Below are 19,086 nucleotides of genomic sequence, written 5' to 3' on the forward strand. Positions count from 1 at the left end.
CGTGACATGTTGGGTATCAACTCGGTGTAACATTATCTTTCACAATATAAAAAAAAAATTGGGCTAACTTTACTGTTGTCTTATTTTATTAAAAAAGGTGTATTTTTCCCCAAAAAAAGTGCGATTGTAAGACCGCTGCGCAAATAAGGTGTGACAGAAAGTATTGCAATGACCGTCATTTTATTCTCTAGGGTGTTAGGATAAAAAAAATATATAATGTTTGGGGGTTCTAATTAGAAGGAAGGAGATGGCAGTGAAACCACTGGGGAAGCTTCATTAGAAATGCTGGTTTACTTGTCATGCCAACGGCCACCACAAGATGGCGCCAGATCACAGAAGGAAGCTTAGGCCTACAGAAGGCCACAAAGCCGCGGCCTCAATTACCGGCAGGAGAGGTGGGGGCGCACAGAGACGCAGGTAATTGAGGCCGCGGCTTTGCGGCCTTCTGCAGGCCTAAGCTTCCTTCCCCGGGCGCCAGGTCGATAATTCTAGTCGCAATTGCGACCGGTTGCTCGGCTTTTGTCGAACCCTGGTGTAAAGGCAGGTATCCCAATACTTTTGGTAATATAGTGTATATTACATATACCAAGCACACCACAACCATTACAGCTGGAGCACACTCCATCCCCTTTGACATGACCTGTACACAGAATATGGTTACAAATGGCAGATGCAGAACCTGGTTGACTGGTTTTCTAAAATGATCAGAAAAAAAGTGATTAGGGTAAAAAGAAAACCGGTATAGTTAGTAAAATACTTGAACTCTTGATCTCTTACTCATAAAGGATAACGCACATTGGAATATGCACTGTCCTAATGAACATTTGGTATCACAGAGGCAAATACTTCCAAGTTTCCTTCTCTATATGTTACAGCCATGCTACAATGTCACAATCAATGCTGGAACCTACCTCCAGGAGTCTCTGCGTGTGCTGTAAATGCTGCACCGCAGCCGCTATGAACTTTCTGTTGAGAGCCAGTCGCAGAAAATACCTTCCTCTTCCCTGTGCAGTTAGAACCTTCGTACAGACAAGAGTATGCTGGATCATGACGGAGAGGTGTGACAGCCTATCAGACAGGAATGTCATCAAATTTATGTCTCCTGAAAAGGATATCAAATCTCCCAAAGGTGATCGGTTAACCCAAAAATGTCTGTACCATACATTCTGAATATCAAAAACACTATAGGGAAGGCAATTTGAACATTAGTGTTGAATTATATGGGGGGGGGGGGCGGGCAAATCGTGTTAGAGTTGGTGTTAAAAGATAGTGGGGTAGATTCAAAAAGCAATTGCGTCTGCGTAACCATAGTTGCGCAGCGCAATTGCTTACTTGTGATGGCGTATCAAATGCTCCTGATTCAGGAACCTCGTTACGCCGACTGCAGCCTAAAATATGACTGGCATAAGGCTCTTAATGCCGTCATATCTTAGGCTGCATTCTTACGATGGCCGCTAGGTGGCGTTCCCGTTGTGGTCGGCGTAGAGTATGCAAATTGCATACTAACGCCGATTCACAACCGTACGCGCGCCCTGCATACGCAGTTTACGTCGTTTGCGTACGTCGGGTTTTGCGTAAGGCTGCCCCTGCTATTAGCAGGCGCAGCCAATGCTAAGTATACCCGTCGTTCCCGCGTCGCGAAATTTGAAAATTACGTTGTTTGCGTAAGTGAATCGTGAATGGCGCTGGACGCCATTCACGTTCACTTTGAAGCAAATGACGTCCTTGCGACGTCATTTACCGCAATGCACGTCGGGAAAGTTTCCCGACGGAGCATGCGCACTACGTTCGGCGCGGGAACGCGCCTAATTTAAATGATCCACGCCCCCTACGGGATCATTTAAATTGCGCGCTCTTATGCTGGGCATTTTTCAGCAGCGCCCACGCAATTTACGGAGCTACTGCTCCGTGAATCAAGCGTAGCGCAGGAAATTTACGGAGGCGCAGCGGCAAAACGGTGCGCTGCGCCTCCGTAATAAATGGGCAAATGTACCTGAATCTACCCCAGTGTTAGGATTACAGGCAGGGTTAGTGTTAGGCAGTGGCGGCTGGTGCTCCATTTTTTGGGGGGGGGCCCACTTGCCACCCCCTCCCCTCGGTCTTTAGGTAGGTTGGTCACGCCCCCCGTCACTCGATCATCAGCCCACCAGCCCCGCACTTATCCCCATCTAGGCCGCAAAAAACGCTTCCTCCTAGGCCGCTTCACCCTGCATCTCCTCTCGGCCAATTGGGACCCGCTTCCTGATCGTCCGGGAGAAGAATTAGGAAGACAATAGCAAATATTAATTTGATATGGTCACACAACTGGGTGGGCTCAGGGCACAGTGATCTGCGCCCCAAGCCAAAGCCAACCCTTTTTTAAACCAATTAGAGCCTCTGGCCTCAGGGGATCTCACCCACCTTTTGTGGAGATGTCAAAAATGATCCTCTAATGCTGCATACACACGATCGGAAATTCCGACAACAAATGTTCGATGTGAGCTTGTTGTCGGAAAATGTGTAGGCTCCATTGGACATTTGTTTGAGAGCTGGTTCTCAAATTTTACGACAACAAAAGTTGTTGTCGGAAATTCCAATCGTGTGTAGACAATTCCGACACACAAAATTCCACGCATTTTCTGAATCAAGTACGAGATAGAAGCGCTCGGTCTGGTAAAACTAGCGTTCATAATGGAGATAGCACATTCGTCACGCTGTAACAGACTGAAAAGCACGAAGACTGAAAAGCGAGAATCGTCTCTCACCAAACTTCTACTAACACGACTGGTATTGAACTTCCCTTTTCTAGTGCCGTTGTACATCTTGTACGTCACCGCGTTCTTGACGGTCGGAATTTCAAACAAGATTTGTGCGACCGTGTGTGTATGCAACACAAGTTTGAGCCAAAATCCACGGTTTTCTTGTCGGAATTTCCGATCGTGCGTACGCGGCATAAGGCTCCGTGCACACTGGACGTTAAAATAATGTTAGAAAAACGCCAGTAGCTTTGCAGTGAGTCTTTAAACGTTTTTGCAATAGCATTTTAGCCTTTTTTTTAAATGGATCAAAAAACATAAAAAAACGCCGGTGAGCCATGTTTTTGAGCATTTATCAACGTTTGACATTTTTTGTCAGAAAAATTACTCATGATTTTAGGGCGTTCAGAAAACAGCCCATAAACTCCACTGCTAATAAACATCTAAAAACTTCCATGAGTGCATGGACACATAGGATAACATAGAGGGGAGTTTATGGGCTTTTAAAAAAAAAAAACAACACAGAGGGCCAGATTCTCGTAGTTTGGCATAACTTTGTGCGGGCGTAACGTAACCTATTTACGTTACGCCTCCGCAACTTAGACGGGCAAGTGCTGTATTCTCAAAGCACTTGCTCCGTAAGTTGCGGCGGCATAAATAGGCCGGCGTAAGCCCGCCTAATTCAAATTTGGAACAGGGGGGCGTGTTTTATGTAAATGTTCTGTGACCCGACGTGATTGACGTTTTTCACCGCCGCAAGGACGTATTGGTTTTGACGTGAACGTAAATTACGTCCAGCCCCATTCATGGACGAGTTACGCAAACGACGTAAAATTTTCAAATTTCGTCGCGGGAACGACGGCCATACTTAACATTGGTACGCCGCACTTACGCCACCATATAGCAGGGGTAACTTTACGCCGGGAAAAGCCTAACGTAAACGGCGTAACTGTACTGCGTCAGCCGGGCGTACGTTCGTGAATTTGCGTATCTCGCTGATTTACATATTTTGCCGCGTAAATCAGTGTACACGCCCCTAGCGGCCAGCATAAATATGCAGTTACGATCCGACGGCGTAAGAGACTTACGCCTGTCGGATCTAAGGGAAATCTATGCGTAACCGATTTTAAGAATCGGGCGCATAGATACGACGGCGCAACTCAGAGATACGACGGCATATCTGGAGATACGCCGTCGTATCTCTTTTGAGAATCTGGCTCAGAAACTCCGAAAAACTTCCGTTTATGAGCCCCAGTGTGCATGGAGCCTTATTGGAGGGGCATAGTGACTAAAGTCAACTCAATATTTAAAGGTATCCTTCCCACTAGACCCAAGAGCCTGATTGTTGGATGTACTGGAAGAATATGAATGGGAAGCACATACCAGAAAGGCCATCCATAGAGCTCTATTCCAGGCTCGGACACTGATTATGGTTCACTGTAAATCAGAAGAGCCTCCCAACAATAGGGGATTGGGTTAAAAATGTTGGTGAGGTGTTAAGAATGGAGAAACGTATTTACCAACATAGAGGAAGTACAGTTAACCACTTAACAACCGCCCTATAGACGAAATACGTCTACAAGGCGGTTGCTTAACTCTGGGAGGGCGTCAATGTACGTCCTCCCAGAATCGCCCTGTGGGGCGCGCACACGGGAGTCTCCGTGACCGCCGGGTCCTCCCTGCAATGTCGTCTATGGGGATTTTTAAGTAGCAAAGTTTGGCGCCATTCCACAAGCGTGTGCAATTTTGAAGGGTGACATGTTGGGTATCTATTTACTCGGCGTAACTTCATCTTTCACATTTATGCAAAAGAATGAAGAAAAAATACTAAATTTGCCAAATTTTATAACAGAAACAAAGAAAAATTATTATTTTTTACAGAATTTTCAGTCTTTTTTCTCTTATAGCGCAAAAAATAAAAAACCCAACGGTGATTAAATACCACCAAAAGAAAGCTCTATTTGTGTGAAAAAAAGGACGAAAATTTCATTTGGGTACAGTGTTGTATGGCTGAGTAATTGTCATTCAAATTGTGAGAGCACCGAAAGCTGAAAATTGGTCTGGTTATTAAGGGGGTTTACGTGCCCAGTGGTCAAGTGGTTAAATATGACAGAATATGAGCACCATGGTTGGATGTACTGGGGCTTGCACCGGTGAATCTGATCATGGATAGGTTCCTCGGGCTCAACATAGGCTAAAGTGTTACAGAGGGTATTATATTTGCATGGTCATTGTGTCTTGATGTTATTGACAAATTCCTTTTCATTGTTTTTGCACTGTAATGTACATCTGATGACTACTCTTTAATAAAACCAGTGGCGGCCCCCCTGAAAAAGAATTGATGGTGTATAGGCTGTATGGCTACATGTTTTCTCTGTATATGGTACATTACAATCAATGGTCAAATGCCAAATCAGATACCCAGCAGGCATAGTATAAGTGAATGGCAAGCTTTGATTTCCCACTGATCCACCCTCTGACAATTTTTACCAACCATGCCCAGTTTTGGTTCACACCTGCCACAGGAATCCTGCTGAGGAAGATCCTCTATCCAGTGCCAGTAATCTCTTCTCTTTAGCGCCAAGACCCCACCTAAAAGAAATAAAAAGGTATGAAGATAGAAACGTACTAGACATTCTATGCATTTGTAGAATTACTAAAGTTGGCCATACATGGGTAGAATTTCTAATGAAAATTCTTTGGAAAAGAATGTTCTAAGAAAGTTCATTTTTCTAGTCATTAGTGGGGTCAAATCGACATTCATTTTCAACCGCAATGACAAGATATCAAAGGAGCAGAATAAAACTTTTTTTCTCAAATTAATGAATTGCCAACAGGGGATGTGGCCTCCATTTGGTAAAGTCCATTCATTCCAAAATCAAACGTTAGAAGCAAACTAAAACTAAGAATTTTCGTATTCATTTTCCAAAGATTTTGCCTAAGAATTTTCATTCTAGGTTCTATCCATCTATGACCAGTTTAACATAAACCACTAGTGCTAAAAGCCAGGCCCGCACTGGCCATAGGGCACACCGGGCATTTGCCCGGTGGGCTGGGGCCACCGGGCTCAACCTTGGGGGCGGGGTCCGATGCCTGTTGATGACCGTGCCGCACAGCGGGAAGTAAGCGACAACCGCGGCCTGGAGAGGGTTAACACAGGCTGGGGTCGCCACTTACCTCCCGCTGTGCGGCCGTGCCTGTGTCTCCTCTCCAGGCTCTCCTGCCCTGCCGACGATGTCTTCTATCAGCAGAGCAGAGGCAGGAGGAACTGGAGATCTGTACAGGGAACAGCGTGACTCGTGCTGTGCGAGTGCAGGGATCCATGGTTGCTAGGCAGCATGTCGGGTCCAATTAAAACAGCGATCGCTGTCCACGCAGGCGTGCTGCGGCCGGCGATAGCTAGGCAACGGGACGCTACCAGGGCTGGGGCCGCTGATGTCATGGAAACGGATGATGTCAAGTAAAGAAAATTACCCAAGTAATAAAAATAAAGATAAATAAAAAAGTGTGAAAAAATATAAAAATAAAAAATTATAAAATTAATAATAAAAAGAAAAAAAAAGGAAAAAAAATAAATAAATAATAAAAATGAAAGAACATGAAGTGATTGGTAGGGGCACTGTGATGGGGGGGCTGTAATCACAGGGGCACCGTGGTGAAAAGGGAACTGCACTGTAAAGGGGGAATGTAATCATTACAGTGCAGTCCCCTTTATATCACAGTGCCCCATTACATTACAGTGCGGAAGAACCGACTGCTTGATTATCCCATCACCAACTGCCCTCGTGAACGGGCGGTTGCTGGAAAATTGGCTGCTCAGCCTAAATTGCCCGGGCCTATTTTTTGTCCCAGTCCGGGCCTGCTGAAAACACAATGTCATTGGAAATGCATCTTAATTTTACCATCATGGCGCTTTTCACTCAATTTGTGGTCATGGACCATAAATCCTTCTCATAAGGCAGTGGGCTCCAAACTGCGGCCCGAGGGCCAGATGCGGCCCTTGAATTGCTTTTATCTGGCCCTTGGGGCAATATTTAATCCTCTGACACCAGCAATGGGGCATAATTCCCCCCCCCCCCACCCCAACACAATGAAGGGGCACAGTTCCTCCCAATGACAGGGCACAATTCTTCCCAGTGACTTCAACAATGGGGCATGATTGCAATGATGTGACACAATTTCTCTCATTGACAGCAGAAATGGGGCATATCAATGCATTTTTGTGTCCCTGCGTTTTTTATTGCAAAATAGTGCTTTTTTTTGGTTCAATAGACTTCAATGGAGAAGCTGCAGAAAAGCATGTAGTGCATTTATACCGTGATTTACGTTATGCATTTTATAATCTGTCCAACAACAAATTTGCCCAAAAAACAAACAAAAAATAAATAAATAAACGCAAAACATAGCAAAATCCTGGATATGCCCCAGTTGAAGACCATTTGAGCCGAAACGCGTAGAGGGAGCATTACTGCACCCCACATTGCTTTTACATGTTTTTATTGTGATCGCTCTTCTATTTTTGTATGCCCCTTTTTTTTAAATAAACCATACCTGGTTTGATCTGCACCATTTGGAGCCTCTCTTTCTATTTTTTCCCTCCATTGGAGCCTGTACGGAAACCTGTTATCCATCTGCTGATTAAAGAAAGTCCACATTGCAGCTGATTGGACCATTGTTCCTATCCAGGATTTATCCGGGTTTCCGAGACCTTCTGGGACCATCCTCACCCTGATCCAGACCCATTGGGATCACATGCCTATATGACCCACTGTTGTACAACAGATGAGTCCACCCCATTTGGTAAAGGTATTTTACCTATTTATGTTTGAAGAGTTTGGAGATTAACTGCAGACAAGTGGTTTTCTCACCTGAGTTGTCCTATGGGAGGAATTTCTTCAGTTTGTTTAGTCTTCACACGGACTATTTTCTCATCTTGAAGCCTTTGAGCTTCTCTGAACTATTTTCACAAGGAGTTATATGTTCACATATTTGTTAATTATTCATGATTGCATTTCAGTGTGCACCTTTTCTATATACTAGCGCTGCACTAATTATCCACACATTTGTTTACTTTGTTTGAGTGCCAGCAGCTTTTTTTCCTTATATTTGGGTTCTAGCGCAGTCTTTTTTCTATTCCACCCCCCCGTTTACTTACCTGACCCCTCGAAAGTCCTGTGCCATTCATTGGTTGATTGATAGCAGTGCAGCCATTGGTTCCCGTTGCTGTCAATCAAATCAATGACGAGGCGTGCCGGGGGGCAGGGCCGAGTGATACAGTCGGCTATAGCCGCAGGCTGTATCACTGGAGCGCGCACGCAAGAACTAACCCCGATGGGAGAGAGCTTCCCAGAACGGGGGTTAGTTCTTGAGGGGAGGGGCCGAGACAGCCGCCGAGGGACCCCAGAAGACCAGGATGTGCAAAACGAGCTGCACAGTGGAGGTAAGTATAACATGTTTGTTATTAAAAACATTGTCGCGTCCCATTCAATGCAATGGAACCGTTCTAATAGGAGCGACGCAAGTCGCTCCGACTTAGAAAAAGGTTCTTGTACGACTTCGGGGACGGCTCAGGGCAACCTCCATTGACTTCTATACAGAAGTCGTTTTGCAAATCGCCTCTGAAGTCGTCCTCAGGACGACTTGCAGAGTCGCCCCCGAATTTGTGCCACTGCTGTGTGAACCGATTTAACCCTTTAAAGCGATTGTAAAGCTTCCTCTTTAAAAAAAAAAAAAACAACAACCTTGTGGGGGTTACCTTGCGGGCGAGCTCCCAAGTCCAGCATTCGGCATCCATAGGCACCAATCACAGAATGCCCTGTATTTTTCTTATTGAATGCAAGATATTCTCTGATTGGACAAGGTGGAGACTGTGACATCACCACCCCATCTCATCCAATCAGAGAGCGCCTTGGGCAAAATTATAAACAGGAATGCTATGCTTTAGGATGAAGGGATAATTCTAAGGTAGGCCATCTGTTAGACTTACTCTTACTCTTTATTCCTTTACGCAGGATCATCTCAATGACATCACACAGCGGAGTCACACACGGGGAATCATCTGTGATCGGATCAGAACCAGCCTCCTGCAGTTCAAGGACGCACACTGTGAAGAAAACACATTTATTATACATCTAGAAAAAGCATTGGCTGCTAAACAATACAAGTAATAGTGCTGAGCTTCCACAGTGTAATTCCTGAAACCTTCCATCAGATCGCAATAATAAAGAAAATATGAATAGAACAGTCTAGAGCAAAATGAATGCAACCACTACAGTGCCAATTCATTCCCATCCCAAACCATAGCAGCCAGTAGATTCTTTTTTTTCTTTATTTTTTTTACAATACAGGAGTTTGCTTTTTTTGAAAAAGTATGAGTACAAAAACAATCCAAATACAAATACAATCAAACAAAACCATATGACATGGTGAGCTCAGTAGATCAAAGGTATACAGAATGGACAAGTGAGAGATAGTCCAACATATATCAGGATAAACAACGGGGGGGGGGGGGGGGGGGTTGCCAGCAGCATGCCTACCTAGGCAAAGGTGCATTTTGGTCCCCCCACAACGACAGTCCTGGAGCCATTTTTTTTTTTATGTTTGTTTACATGTTTTAAAAATAATTTTAAGCCTGAAGAATTACTTAGAACCCCCAAAATAATATTTTTATTTTTTGAAAGCTGACACCCTAGAGAATAAAACGGTTGTTCAAATTTGTTATGTTACATGACATTAGCACAACATTTCAGTAAAAAATACAATACCGTTAATTTCTGGGTACATAAATGCAATTTATTACTTTTTTTTTTTTAATAAAATATAAAAAGATGAGGTTGTGCCGAGTAAATGGATAGCCATGTCAAACCTTAAAATTGCGTGTACCCGCAACGCTTTAAAAGCCCCTACAGGTTTTCAGTTTAGAGTTACGCAGGAACACTGGTGCTAAAATGATTGCCATGACTCTGGCGTTTGTTCTCATATACAACATACATAGGGAAAGCGCTGTTTTCTTACGTAGGTGCCCCAATGCATGCACTTTTGTAGGTGGAGGGGGGTCTAAAAAATTTTTTTATTTTTTTTTAATAAATGGTATATGTCTCCTTATATATTTATGGTTCTAATTGTATTTATTTTTTACATAACTGTTATTGCTATCACACAGGAGACCAATAGCCCCCATGTGATAGTATATAGGTGACAGGTTCTCTTTATGGAGACACCCAAGGTTTATTAGACCCTGGATGTCTCCTCTCTGATCCACTGCAGCTGATGGAACACCCAGAACTAATCCTGGAGGATGACATCTCCGATCCAAGACGTGACATCTCCGATCCAAGACGTGACATCTCCGATCCAAGACGTGACATCTCCGATCCAAGACGTGGCATCTCCGATCCAAGACGTGGCATCTCCGATCCAAGACGTGACATCTCCGATCCAAGACGTGACATCTCCGATCCAAGACGTGACATCTCCGATCCAAGACGTGACATCTCCGATCCAAGACGTGACATCTCCGATCCAAGACGTGGCATCTCCGATCCAAGACGTGACATCTCCGATCCAAGACGTGACATCTCCGATCCAAGACGTGACATCTCCGATCGAAGACGTGACATCTCCGATCCAAGACGTGGCATCTCCGATCCAAGACGTGGCATCTCCGATCCAAGACGTGACATCTCCGATCCAAGACGTGACATCTCCGATCCAAGACGTGGCATCTCCGATCCAAGACGTGGCATCTCCGATCCAAGACGTGACATCTCCGATCCAAGACGTGACATCTCCGATCCAAGACGTGACATCTCCGATCCAAGACGTGACATCTCCGATCCAAGACGTGACATCTCCGATCCAAGACGTGGCATCTCCGATCCAAGACGTGACATCTCCGATCCAAGACGTGGCATCTCCGATCCAAGACGTGGCATCTCCGATCCAAGATGTGACATCTCCGATCCAAGACGTGACATCTCCGATCCAAGACGTGGCATCTCCGATCCAAGACGTGGCATCTCCGATCCAAGACGTGACATCTCCGATCCAAGACGTGACATCTCCGATCCAAGACGTGACATCTCCGATCCAAGACGTGACATCTCCGATCCAAGACGTGGCATCTCCGATCCAAGATGTGACATCTCCGATCCAAGACGTGACATCTCCGATCCAAGACGTGGCATCTCCGATCCAAGACGTGGCATCTCCGATCCAAGACGTGACATCTCCGATCCAAGACGTGACATCTCCGATCCAAGACGTGGCATCTCCGATCCAAGACGTGGCATCTCCGATCCAAGACGTGACATCTCCGATCCAAGACGTGACATCTCCGGGCCAAGACGTGACATCTCCAGGCCAAGAAGTGACATCTCTGGGCCAAGACGTGACATCTCCAGGCCAAGAAGTGACATGTACAGGAAGGATGGAGGTCTGCTGAGCTCCTGCCGCTCTCTCCAGCAACACCCGTCATATCAGCATCGGGTCAGCAGGTGGGACAGTGAACATGGCAGGGCAGGGAAGGTGGCACATTGCGGCAGTGGTCATGGAAGTGATAGGTGACTTCACAGCCCCTTTATCACTTCCACATGAAAGCCGACAGTCGACTTTACTTGTTTAAAAAAAAAAGAAAAAAAAAGGTCCGCAGCACTGTAGTAGCTGGGGATTCGGATTTTACCGCCCCCTATCCTAGTGCCTTAAGGCGGCTGCCTAAGCTACCTTATGGGAGTGGCGGCCCTGCCTGAAGGAAGGCTGTGTGGATACGTGACTGCGAAGAAAAGCTTGCAAAAAGCTAATTTTTCACAAAACTAAGGCCGAGTTTTCAGAGGCGGTGGCAGGGGCTGCCGCAAAAGTAAAGTGATCTATGGTGGATTGTTTTGCAGAGGGCAGTTGACAGGTGGCTACATTTTGCCTCTTCACTGCCAGCATAGGCGTGCACCCCAAAACACACATGACTTTCTCTGCAGTCTCAGCTGCACGGAGCTGTGATCGAATGGGAGGTGCCGAGTGGCTTTCTGCTCATTCAAGAACAGAAGCATAGTAAACACATTTTACTATGCTTCAGTTATTAATGAACAGAGTGAGTGTGTTCACTGTGCTCATTTAAAAAAAATAGAAAGCACTGGTAAATTACATATTTACTAGCCCCTTCCCCCACTCTCCATCCTCAAACATCCCCCACAGTAGCTGGGGGGAGAGAGAAGCCAGCAGCACTGCAGGGCTGCGGAGGGCCAACACAGGTGGAAACCCAGGCAGTAGGGGGGGATCAGCACTGCACGTAGTGATTAGGGTGTGCCCAGGCACATCTGGCACACCCCCTGCGCATGCCTAGGAGTGCCTGTTTTTAGCCCTTTTAAGCCTGCGCTGCAACTGCACACATTGGCCCAGATTCAGGTACATTTGCGCGATATTTGCGGGGGAGCAGGGCAACGACTTTGCCCTGCGCCCCCGCAAATATTTTGCGCTGCCCTCGATTCACGGAGCAGTAGCTCCGTAAATTGCGAGGGCGTGCCGGCAAAATTGCCCGGCGTAAGCGCGCGCAATGTAAATGATCCCGCCGGGGGCGGGAATCATTTAAATTAGGCGCGCTCCCGCGCCGAGCGTACAGCGCATGCTCCGTCGGGAAACTTTTCCGACGTGCATTGCGGCAAATGACGTCGCAAGGCATCATTTGCTTCAAAGTGAACGTGAATGGCGTCCAGCGCCATTCACGAATCACTTACGCAAACGACGTGAAATTAAAATTTCACGTCGCGGGAGCGGCGGCTATACTTTAGCATTTGCTGCCCCTACCATTAGAAGGGGCAGCCTTGCGCTAAAGTTGCCGTACGGAAACTCCGTACCTGGCTTGCGCAGGGCCCGCGCAAGTTTGTGAATCAGTGGTAGTATGCAATTTGCATACTACACGCTGATCACAATGGGAGCGCCCCCTAGCGGCCCACGCAAGAATGCAGCCTAAAATCTGCGTGGCATAAGAGCCTTATGCCGCGCAGATTTTAGGCTGCTGTCGGTGTAACGAGGTTCCTGAATCAGGAGCATTCGTTACACCGGCGCAAGTAAGCAATTGCGCCGTGTAACCTATGGTTACACGGGCGCAATTGCTTCTTGAATCTGGGCCATTCACTTGAATGGGTCGCGCTAGGCAGCAGTAAAGCCCGCAAATGCAACAGCGGGTATCATTTTTGCATAAAGCAAAGCATCACGTCTGCAGCATGCGTACAACCCATCTGGCTGTCATTGCAGCTTAAGAGAGGTGGTACAATTGCGGCTCAACCACCAGTTTTTACTGCCCCCGACCACAAGTGTACATGAGCCCTGGGTGGGTGTCATATTGCTACACAATGAACATTTCCTTTATTCCAATGTGCTTTTAGTGTTGTCTCTTTTCTACAGGTTAGTGCTAGTTCGCACTTCCTGTACAGTAATACCCCATACAGGAAGTGTCAGCTCTGGACGGCAGTGCCCTGTGTATTTAATCAGATCACTGTTTACTTTTCTCCCCCTTGTTTTACCTGTATTGAAATGTCACAGGGGGACATGCCATTCATTTCTCTGCACAGCAGCTAAGTTGCGGTGTTTAGAAACAGAGCTATGGGCGAGTTGCAGGACAGAAAAACACAGATCTGTATCACAGAGTGAAAGTGAAAGAAAAACCTACATTTTGTGTTGTCACCAGAACAGGAAAAGAGGGGAAATCTTCCAATGGGGACACTAATTCAGGGGTTCCCTCACTTTGGAGAGGATTCCTCTCACTTCCTGTTTTGGTTATGGGATAGGAAGTGAAGGGAAATCACCCTAATGGGAGACAGATGGAAAAAACCTGACAGGGGTTATAACCCTCCCTTATTCTATCTAAAATGAAAATACAATGAATGTTGTACCTCAAGTTCTACTTTAACCGCTTTAGGTCAGCCCTATAGCAGTTTTACTGCTGCAGAGCTGCACCTGTGCACCAGTGTTGCCAACCTACCAGATTGAAATTTTCTGGCACGACACCCGAAATTTACTGGCACAGCCACGTTTTTACTGGCATTTCACAAAAGTTACTGAATTACATTTTTAGGTGCAAATTTCAGTATTTAGGCTACAAGCAAGTACGCTAGGCAAATAGCAATGTGATTTAAGGTAGATATTAAAGCGGAGTTCCACCCAAAATTGGAACTTCTGCTTATCCCACGCCTCACCCCCTTACATGCCACATTTGGCATGTAATTTTTTTTGGGGGGAAGTGGAGGCTTTGGGAGGAGTGGGACTTCCTGTCCCACTTCCTCCTTCCGCCGAGAGGCTGGTTAGGCGATTAAGCTTAATCGCCTACAGCAGCCCCTTCCTGTAGGCGATCGCCTAGGACACGTCACAGGTCCTAGGCGATCTCCTGTCCAATCAGACGGCGCAGCGCCGGGCCGCGCGCGCATGCGCAGTGCCGCTCGCGCATGCGCAGTGGGTGCCCGGCCGTGAAGCCGAAAGCTGTCACGGCCGGGTGCCCACAGTTGAAATGAAGACGCCGGCCAGGGAGGGGGGGAGAGGAGCGGAGCCCCGGCCGGCTCGTCGCTGGAATGCTGGAGCAGGTAAGTGTATGTTTATTAAAAGCCAGCAGCTACACTTTTTGTAGCTGCTGACTTTTAATAAACATAAAAATTGGCTGGAACACCCCTTTAAGGTAAAAAAACATATTTTTGTTATTTTCGATATAATAAGAGCAAATTATTTAGCCACATCACCCTCTGCCTCCATCCCCCTCTGCCACCAACACCCCCTGCCTTCACCCCTCTCTGCGGTGCCACAATCTCCCTCTGCCTCCAATCTCCCCCTGCCTCCAATCACCCCCTGCCTCCATCGTCCCCTGCCTCCATCGTCCCCTGCGGTGCCACCAACAACCCCTGTCTCCATCCCCCACCCTCTGCGGTGCCACCATCACCCCCTGCCTCCAATCTCCCCTGCCTTTATTGCCCCCTGCCTCCATCCCCCTCTGCGGTGCCACGTCAGCCACCATCACCCCTTGCCTCCAATCACCCCCTGCCTCTAATCTCCATGCACAGTTCCAAGCCGAACCGATCTCAGCTATTTATACTGGCACATTCCCGCAACCACGGACATTTATGAACGGGTGAAAAAAGTGCCAGTTTTTTACGAACTGTCCGTAAAAATACTGACGGTTGGCAACACTGCTGTGCACCAGATCGCATATACTGTATACACGCGATCTGACACTTCTGGGTAGGGGGCACACCCACCACGGCAGAAGCCGTTCACCCAATCTCCTCCGACACCCACCGATCGTTAAGCAGAACACGGCAGATCATCATTCTGACAAGACTAAAGGGATGTAATTTGTGTCTCTCTGCAAAGCAGGGAATAAATTCCATCTCTTCCCATAGTAAAAACACACTGGAGTAAAACACTGGCTAGCCACTTGACCTCCGGAAGCTTTAACCCCCTTTTCCTTAATGACCAGGCCATTTTTGTGATACGGCTACGGCACTGCGTTACTTTAACGAATTGTTCCCAAATAAAAAAATATATATCCTTTTTTCCCCCCACAAATAGAGCTTTCTTTTGGTGGTATTTGATCCCCTCTGCGGCTTTTATTTTTTGCGCTATGAACAAAAAACGACCAACAATTTTGAAAAAATATATATACATTTTTTACGCATCCAATAAAGAAATAGAAAAAAAAAAAAGAAAAGTCTTCATCAATTTAGGCCAATATGTATTATGCAACATTTTTAAATCTCAATAAGCGTATATTGATTGGTTTGCGCAAAAGTTATCATGTCTACAAACTATGAGATATATATATATATATATATATATATATATTTTTTTTTTTTTTTCGTAATGGTGGCAATCAGCAACTTATAGTAGGACTGTGACATGGCGGCAGAAATTCTGATAATTTTTGAAGACCAGTCATACTAATACAGTGATCAGTGCTAAAAAATATGCACTGTCACTGTACTAATGATGCTGGCTGGGAAGGGGTTAATATCAGGGGTAATCAAAGCGTTAGCTGTGTGCCTAGCCACTTGCCAACCAGGCCAATGCTGACATTTCTCGCCTACATTTTTTTTGATAGAAAAATACATAGAACCTCGAAACATTATATTAGTTTTTTTTTTAGCAGAGACCCTAGAGAATACAATGGCAGTCATTGCAACTTTATGTTGCGTGGTATTTGCGCAGCAATTTTTAAACGCGTAAAAAAAAAAAACAGTTTTATCCTTAAAAAAAAAAAAACAGTAAAGTTAGCCCAATATTTAGGGATAATGTGAGAGATGAAGTTACGCCAAGTAAATAGATACCTAACATGTCACGCTTAAAAATTGCACACGCTCGTGGAATGGCGCCAAACTTCAGTACTTAAAAATTCCCATAGGCGACACTTTAAATGTTTTTACTGGTTACCAGTTTAGAGTTACAGAGAAGGTCTAGTGCTAGAATTATTGCTCTCACTCTTCGGTCCCTCCTCCTTCATCCCCGCAGCCTTCTGGAAGACACACAGAAGACTGTGGGACCATTCACAATGCGCATGCGCAGTAGGATACCAGCTGTGGAGCTGGAAGGCTTCACTGTCATTTTCCCTTACCCAATGCCAGCCCCTGCACCTGATTGAAGAATTGGCTCGGGGTACCAACATCACCAGATCCCTGGGCAGGTAAGTGTCCTTATACTTATACAGTATTTGTAGTTGCTGACTTTTTTTTGCCCAGACAGGAGCTGATTAAACCCTCTTCCCTGTATGCAGCACATTGACCACCATTCATTGATCATTCCATAGGAAGAGATTGATCCGAAAATACATTGATCATTTATTCAACTGTGTATGACCAGTATAAAGGGGATTGTCCAATCAGATTGTATAGTCACCATGAAGGGGAATTCTCCAATCAGATTGTATAGTCACCATGAAGGGGAATTCTCCAATCAGATTGTATAGTCACCATGAAGGGGAATTCTCCAATCAGATTGTATAGTCACCATAAAGGGGATTGTCCAATCATATTGTATAGTCACCATAAAGGGGATTGTCCAATCAGATTGTATAGTCACCATAAGGGGGATTGTCCAATCAGATTGTATAGTCACCATGAAGGGGATTGTCCAATCAGATTGTATAGTCACCATAAAGGGGATTGTCCAATCAGATTGTATAGTCACCATAAGGGGAATTCTCCAATCAGATTGTATAGTCACCATAAAGGGGAATTCTCCAATCAGATTGCATAGTCACCATAAATGGAATTCTCCAATCAGATTGTATAGTCACCATGAAGGGGAATTCTCCAATCAGATTGTATAGTCACCATAAAGGGGATTGTCCAATCAGATTGTATAGTCACCATAAGGGGAATTCTCCAATCAGATTGCATAGTCACCATAAAGGGGAATTCTCCAATCAGATTGCATAGTCACCATGAAGGGGAATTCTCCAATCAGATTGTATAGTCACCATAAATGGAATTCTCCAATCAGATTGTATAGTCACCATGAAGGGGAATTCTCCAATCAGATTGTATAGTCACCATAAAGGGGATTGTCCAATCAGATTGTATAGTCACCATGAAGGGGAATTCTCCAATCAGATTGTATAGTCACCATGAAGGGGATTGTCCAATCAGATTGTATAGTCACCATAAAGGGGAATTCTCCAATCAGATTGCATAGTCACCATGAAGGGGAATTCTCCAATCAGATTGTATAGTCACCATAAAGGGGAATTCTCCAATCAGATTGCATAGTCACCATAAAGGGGATTGTCCAATCAGATTGTATAGTCACCATAAAGGGGAATTCTCCAATCAGATTGCATAGTCACCATAAAAGGGATTGTATAGTGTGTGGCAAACTTTAGGCTACAATCACACCTTTGCTTGTTGGAAACACATACAAAATTGTGCCCCCGAACACACACTGCCCTGTAGCAGACATGAATGGGTAATGGCCCCGCACACTGGCACCACATGGTGCATTGTTGGAAGAGTCTTCTTTGCTGGTGTGACAGAAGAGTACCTGTGTGGGGTCACACCTGCAGGCCTAGGGGCCGCTTCACACGGGAGGGCGTGTTCCATTTTTGATGGCACATTTATTTTAATGGTCTGCCAAAAGAACAAGAGCGTGCAAAAAGTATGGCAGGTGCAATTTTTAAAAATCATGCCTCACCAGTACCATGCAGTTTGGTGCCACATTTGCTAGGTTGCATTTGGAGAGGCGATTTGCAGGCGATTTTGTGTGTCGCATAGGGCTAGCCTGTTCACTTGAAAGGGCTGCCAGTAGGGTAGTGGATGGTGTCGCAAGAGCAGACGACGGTCTCAGGGGGGCAGAGGAAGGACTCAGTAAATCAGTGGACAGTGTCAGTAGAGCAGTGGACGGTGTCAGTGTGACATGTGATTTGGGCACAACTCTGCCCACACTCCCAAATTGTGAATGGAGCCTGAATGACACCTGCGTTACTTCTGGCAAGGGCAGCACATTCCTCTGCGGTGTGGGCTGACACCACCTCCGGTAGCCCTTTGGACAGGAAGTTTATAATGGAATACAGGATGACTGGAGACAGGGAAACTTCAGGGACAGTCCCCTCTATAGTGATAGCGCCCCGCCCCCTGCTCCCCCTCTGTCATGTGTCCCCGCCCCCTGCTCCCCCTCTGTCATGTGTCCCCGCCCCCAGGGCCCCCTCTGTCATGTGTCCCCGCCCCCTGTTCTCCCCATACACCGACCTTTCAGTGTAGCCAGCAGCGGCTCTCTTCCTGCCATCCTCCTCTGTCCGAGAGATCACACTCACCCAGCCTGCAGACATAGGCTGAGCGCCAGTGCCGACCCCCCTCCTTCTCCCGTATAATGGACTGATCCGAGGGGAACTGTGATCAGAGTGGAAGTGGCCGAGGTGTGGTCAGTGCTGCACCTATACGGACCGCTCCATGTGCCCTCCCCCCGGGGGTGGAATAACTGCATTCCAGTGCAGGTGCGAGGCTGGGCTCATCCTCTGTACAGTGATCAGATCTGTGATTGTATAATAAGGGGCAGTCATCCTCATCCTCTGTACAGTGATCTGTGATTGGATAATAAGGGGCAGTCATCATCCTCATCCTCTGTACAGTGATCTGTGATTGGATAATAAGGGGCAGTCATCATCCTCATCCTCTGTGTACAGTGATCTGTGATTGGATAATAAGGGGCAGTCCTCATCCTCTGTACAGTGATCTGTGATTGGATAATAAGGGGCAGTCATCATCCTCATCCTCTGTGTACAGTGATCTGTGATTGGATAATAAGGGGCAGTCATCATCCTCATCCTCTGTACAGTGATCTGTGATTGGATAATAAGGGGCAGTCATCATCCTCATCCTCTGTGTAC

The 19,086-nt window shown here is 46.1% G+C and overlaps 1 protein-coding gene across 1 annotated transcript in view; it reads right to left on the reverse strand.

The window, feature by feature from the left end:
* Positions 1-18,649, reverse strand: part of LOC120918226 — an 86,611-nt gene extending 67,962 nt beyond the window's left edge. The window contains exons 1-4 of the mRNA XM_040329728.1: positions 18,449-18,649; positions 8,722-8,838; positions 5,252-5,327; positions 912-1,068 (exon numbers count right to left, since the gene is read on the reverse strand). Of these exons, the coding sequence (XP_040185662.1) occupies positions 912-1,068; positions 5,252-5,327; positions 8,722-8,838; positions 18,449-18,485 (387 nt within the window). The 5' untranslated portion in view covers positions 18,486-18,649. The remainder of the gene's footprint in view (positions 1-911; positions 1,069-5,251; positions 5,328-8,721; positions 8,839-18,448) is intronic.
* Between the last annotated feature and the right edge of the window lie 437 nt (positions 18,650-19,086).

Source organism: Rana temporaria, chromosome 12 (genome assembly GCF_905171775.1).
Source record: "Rana temporaria chromosome 12, aRanTem1.1, whole genome shotgun sequence".
Classification (NCBI taxonomy): domain Eukaryota; kingdom Metazoa; phylum Chordata; class Amphibia; order Anura; family Ranidae; genus Rana; species Rana temporaria.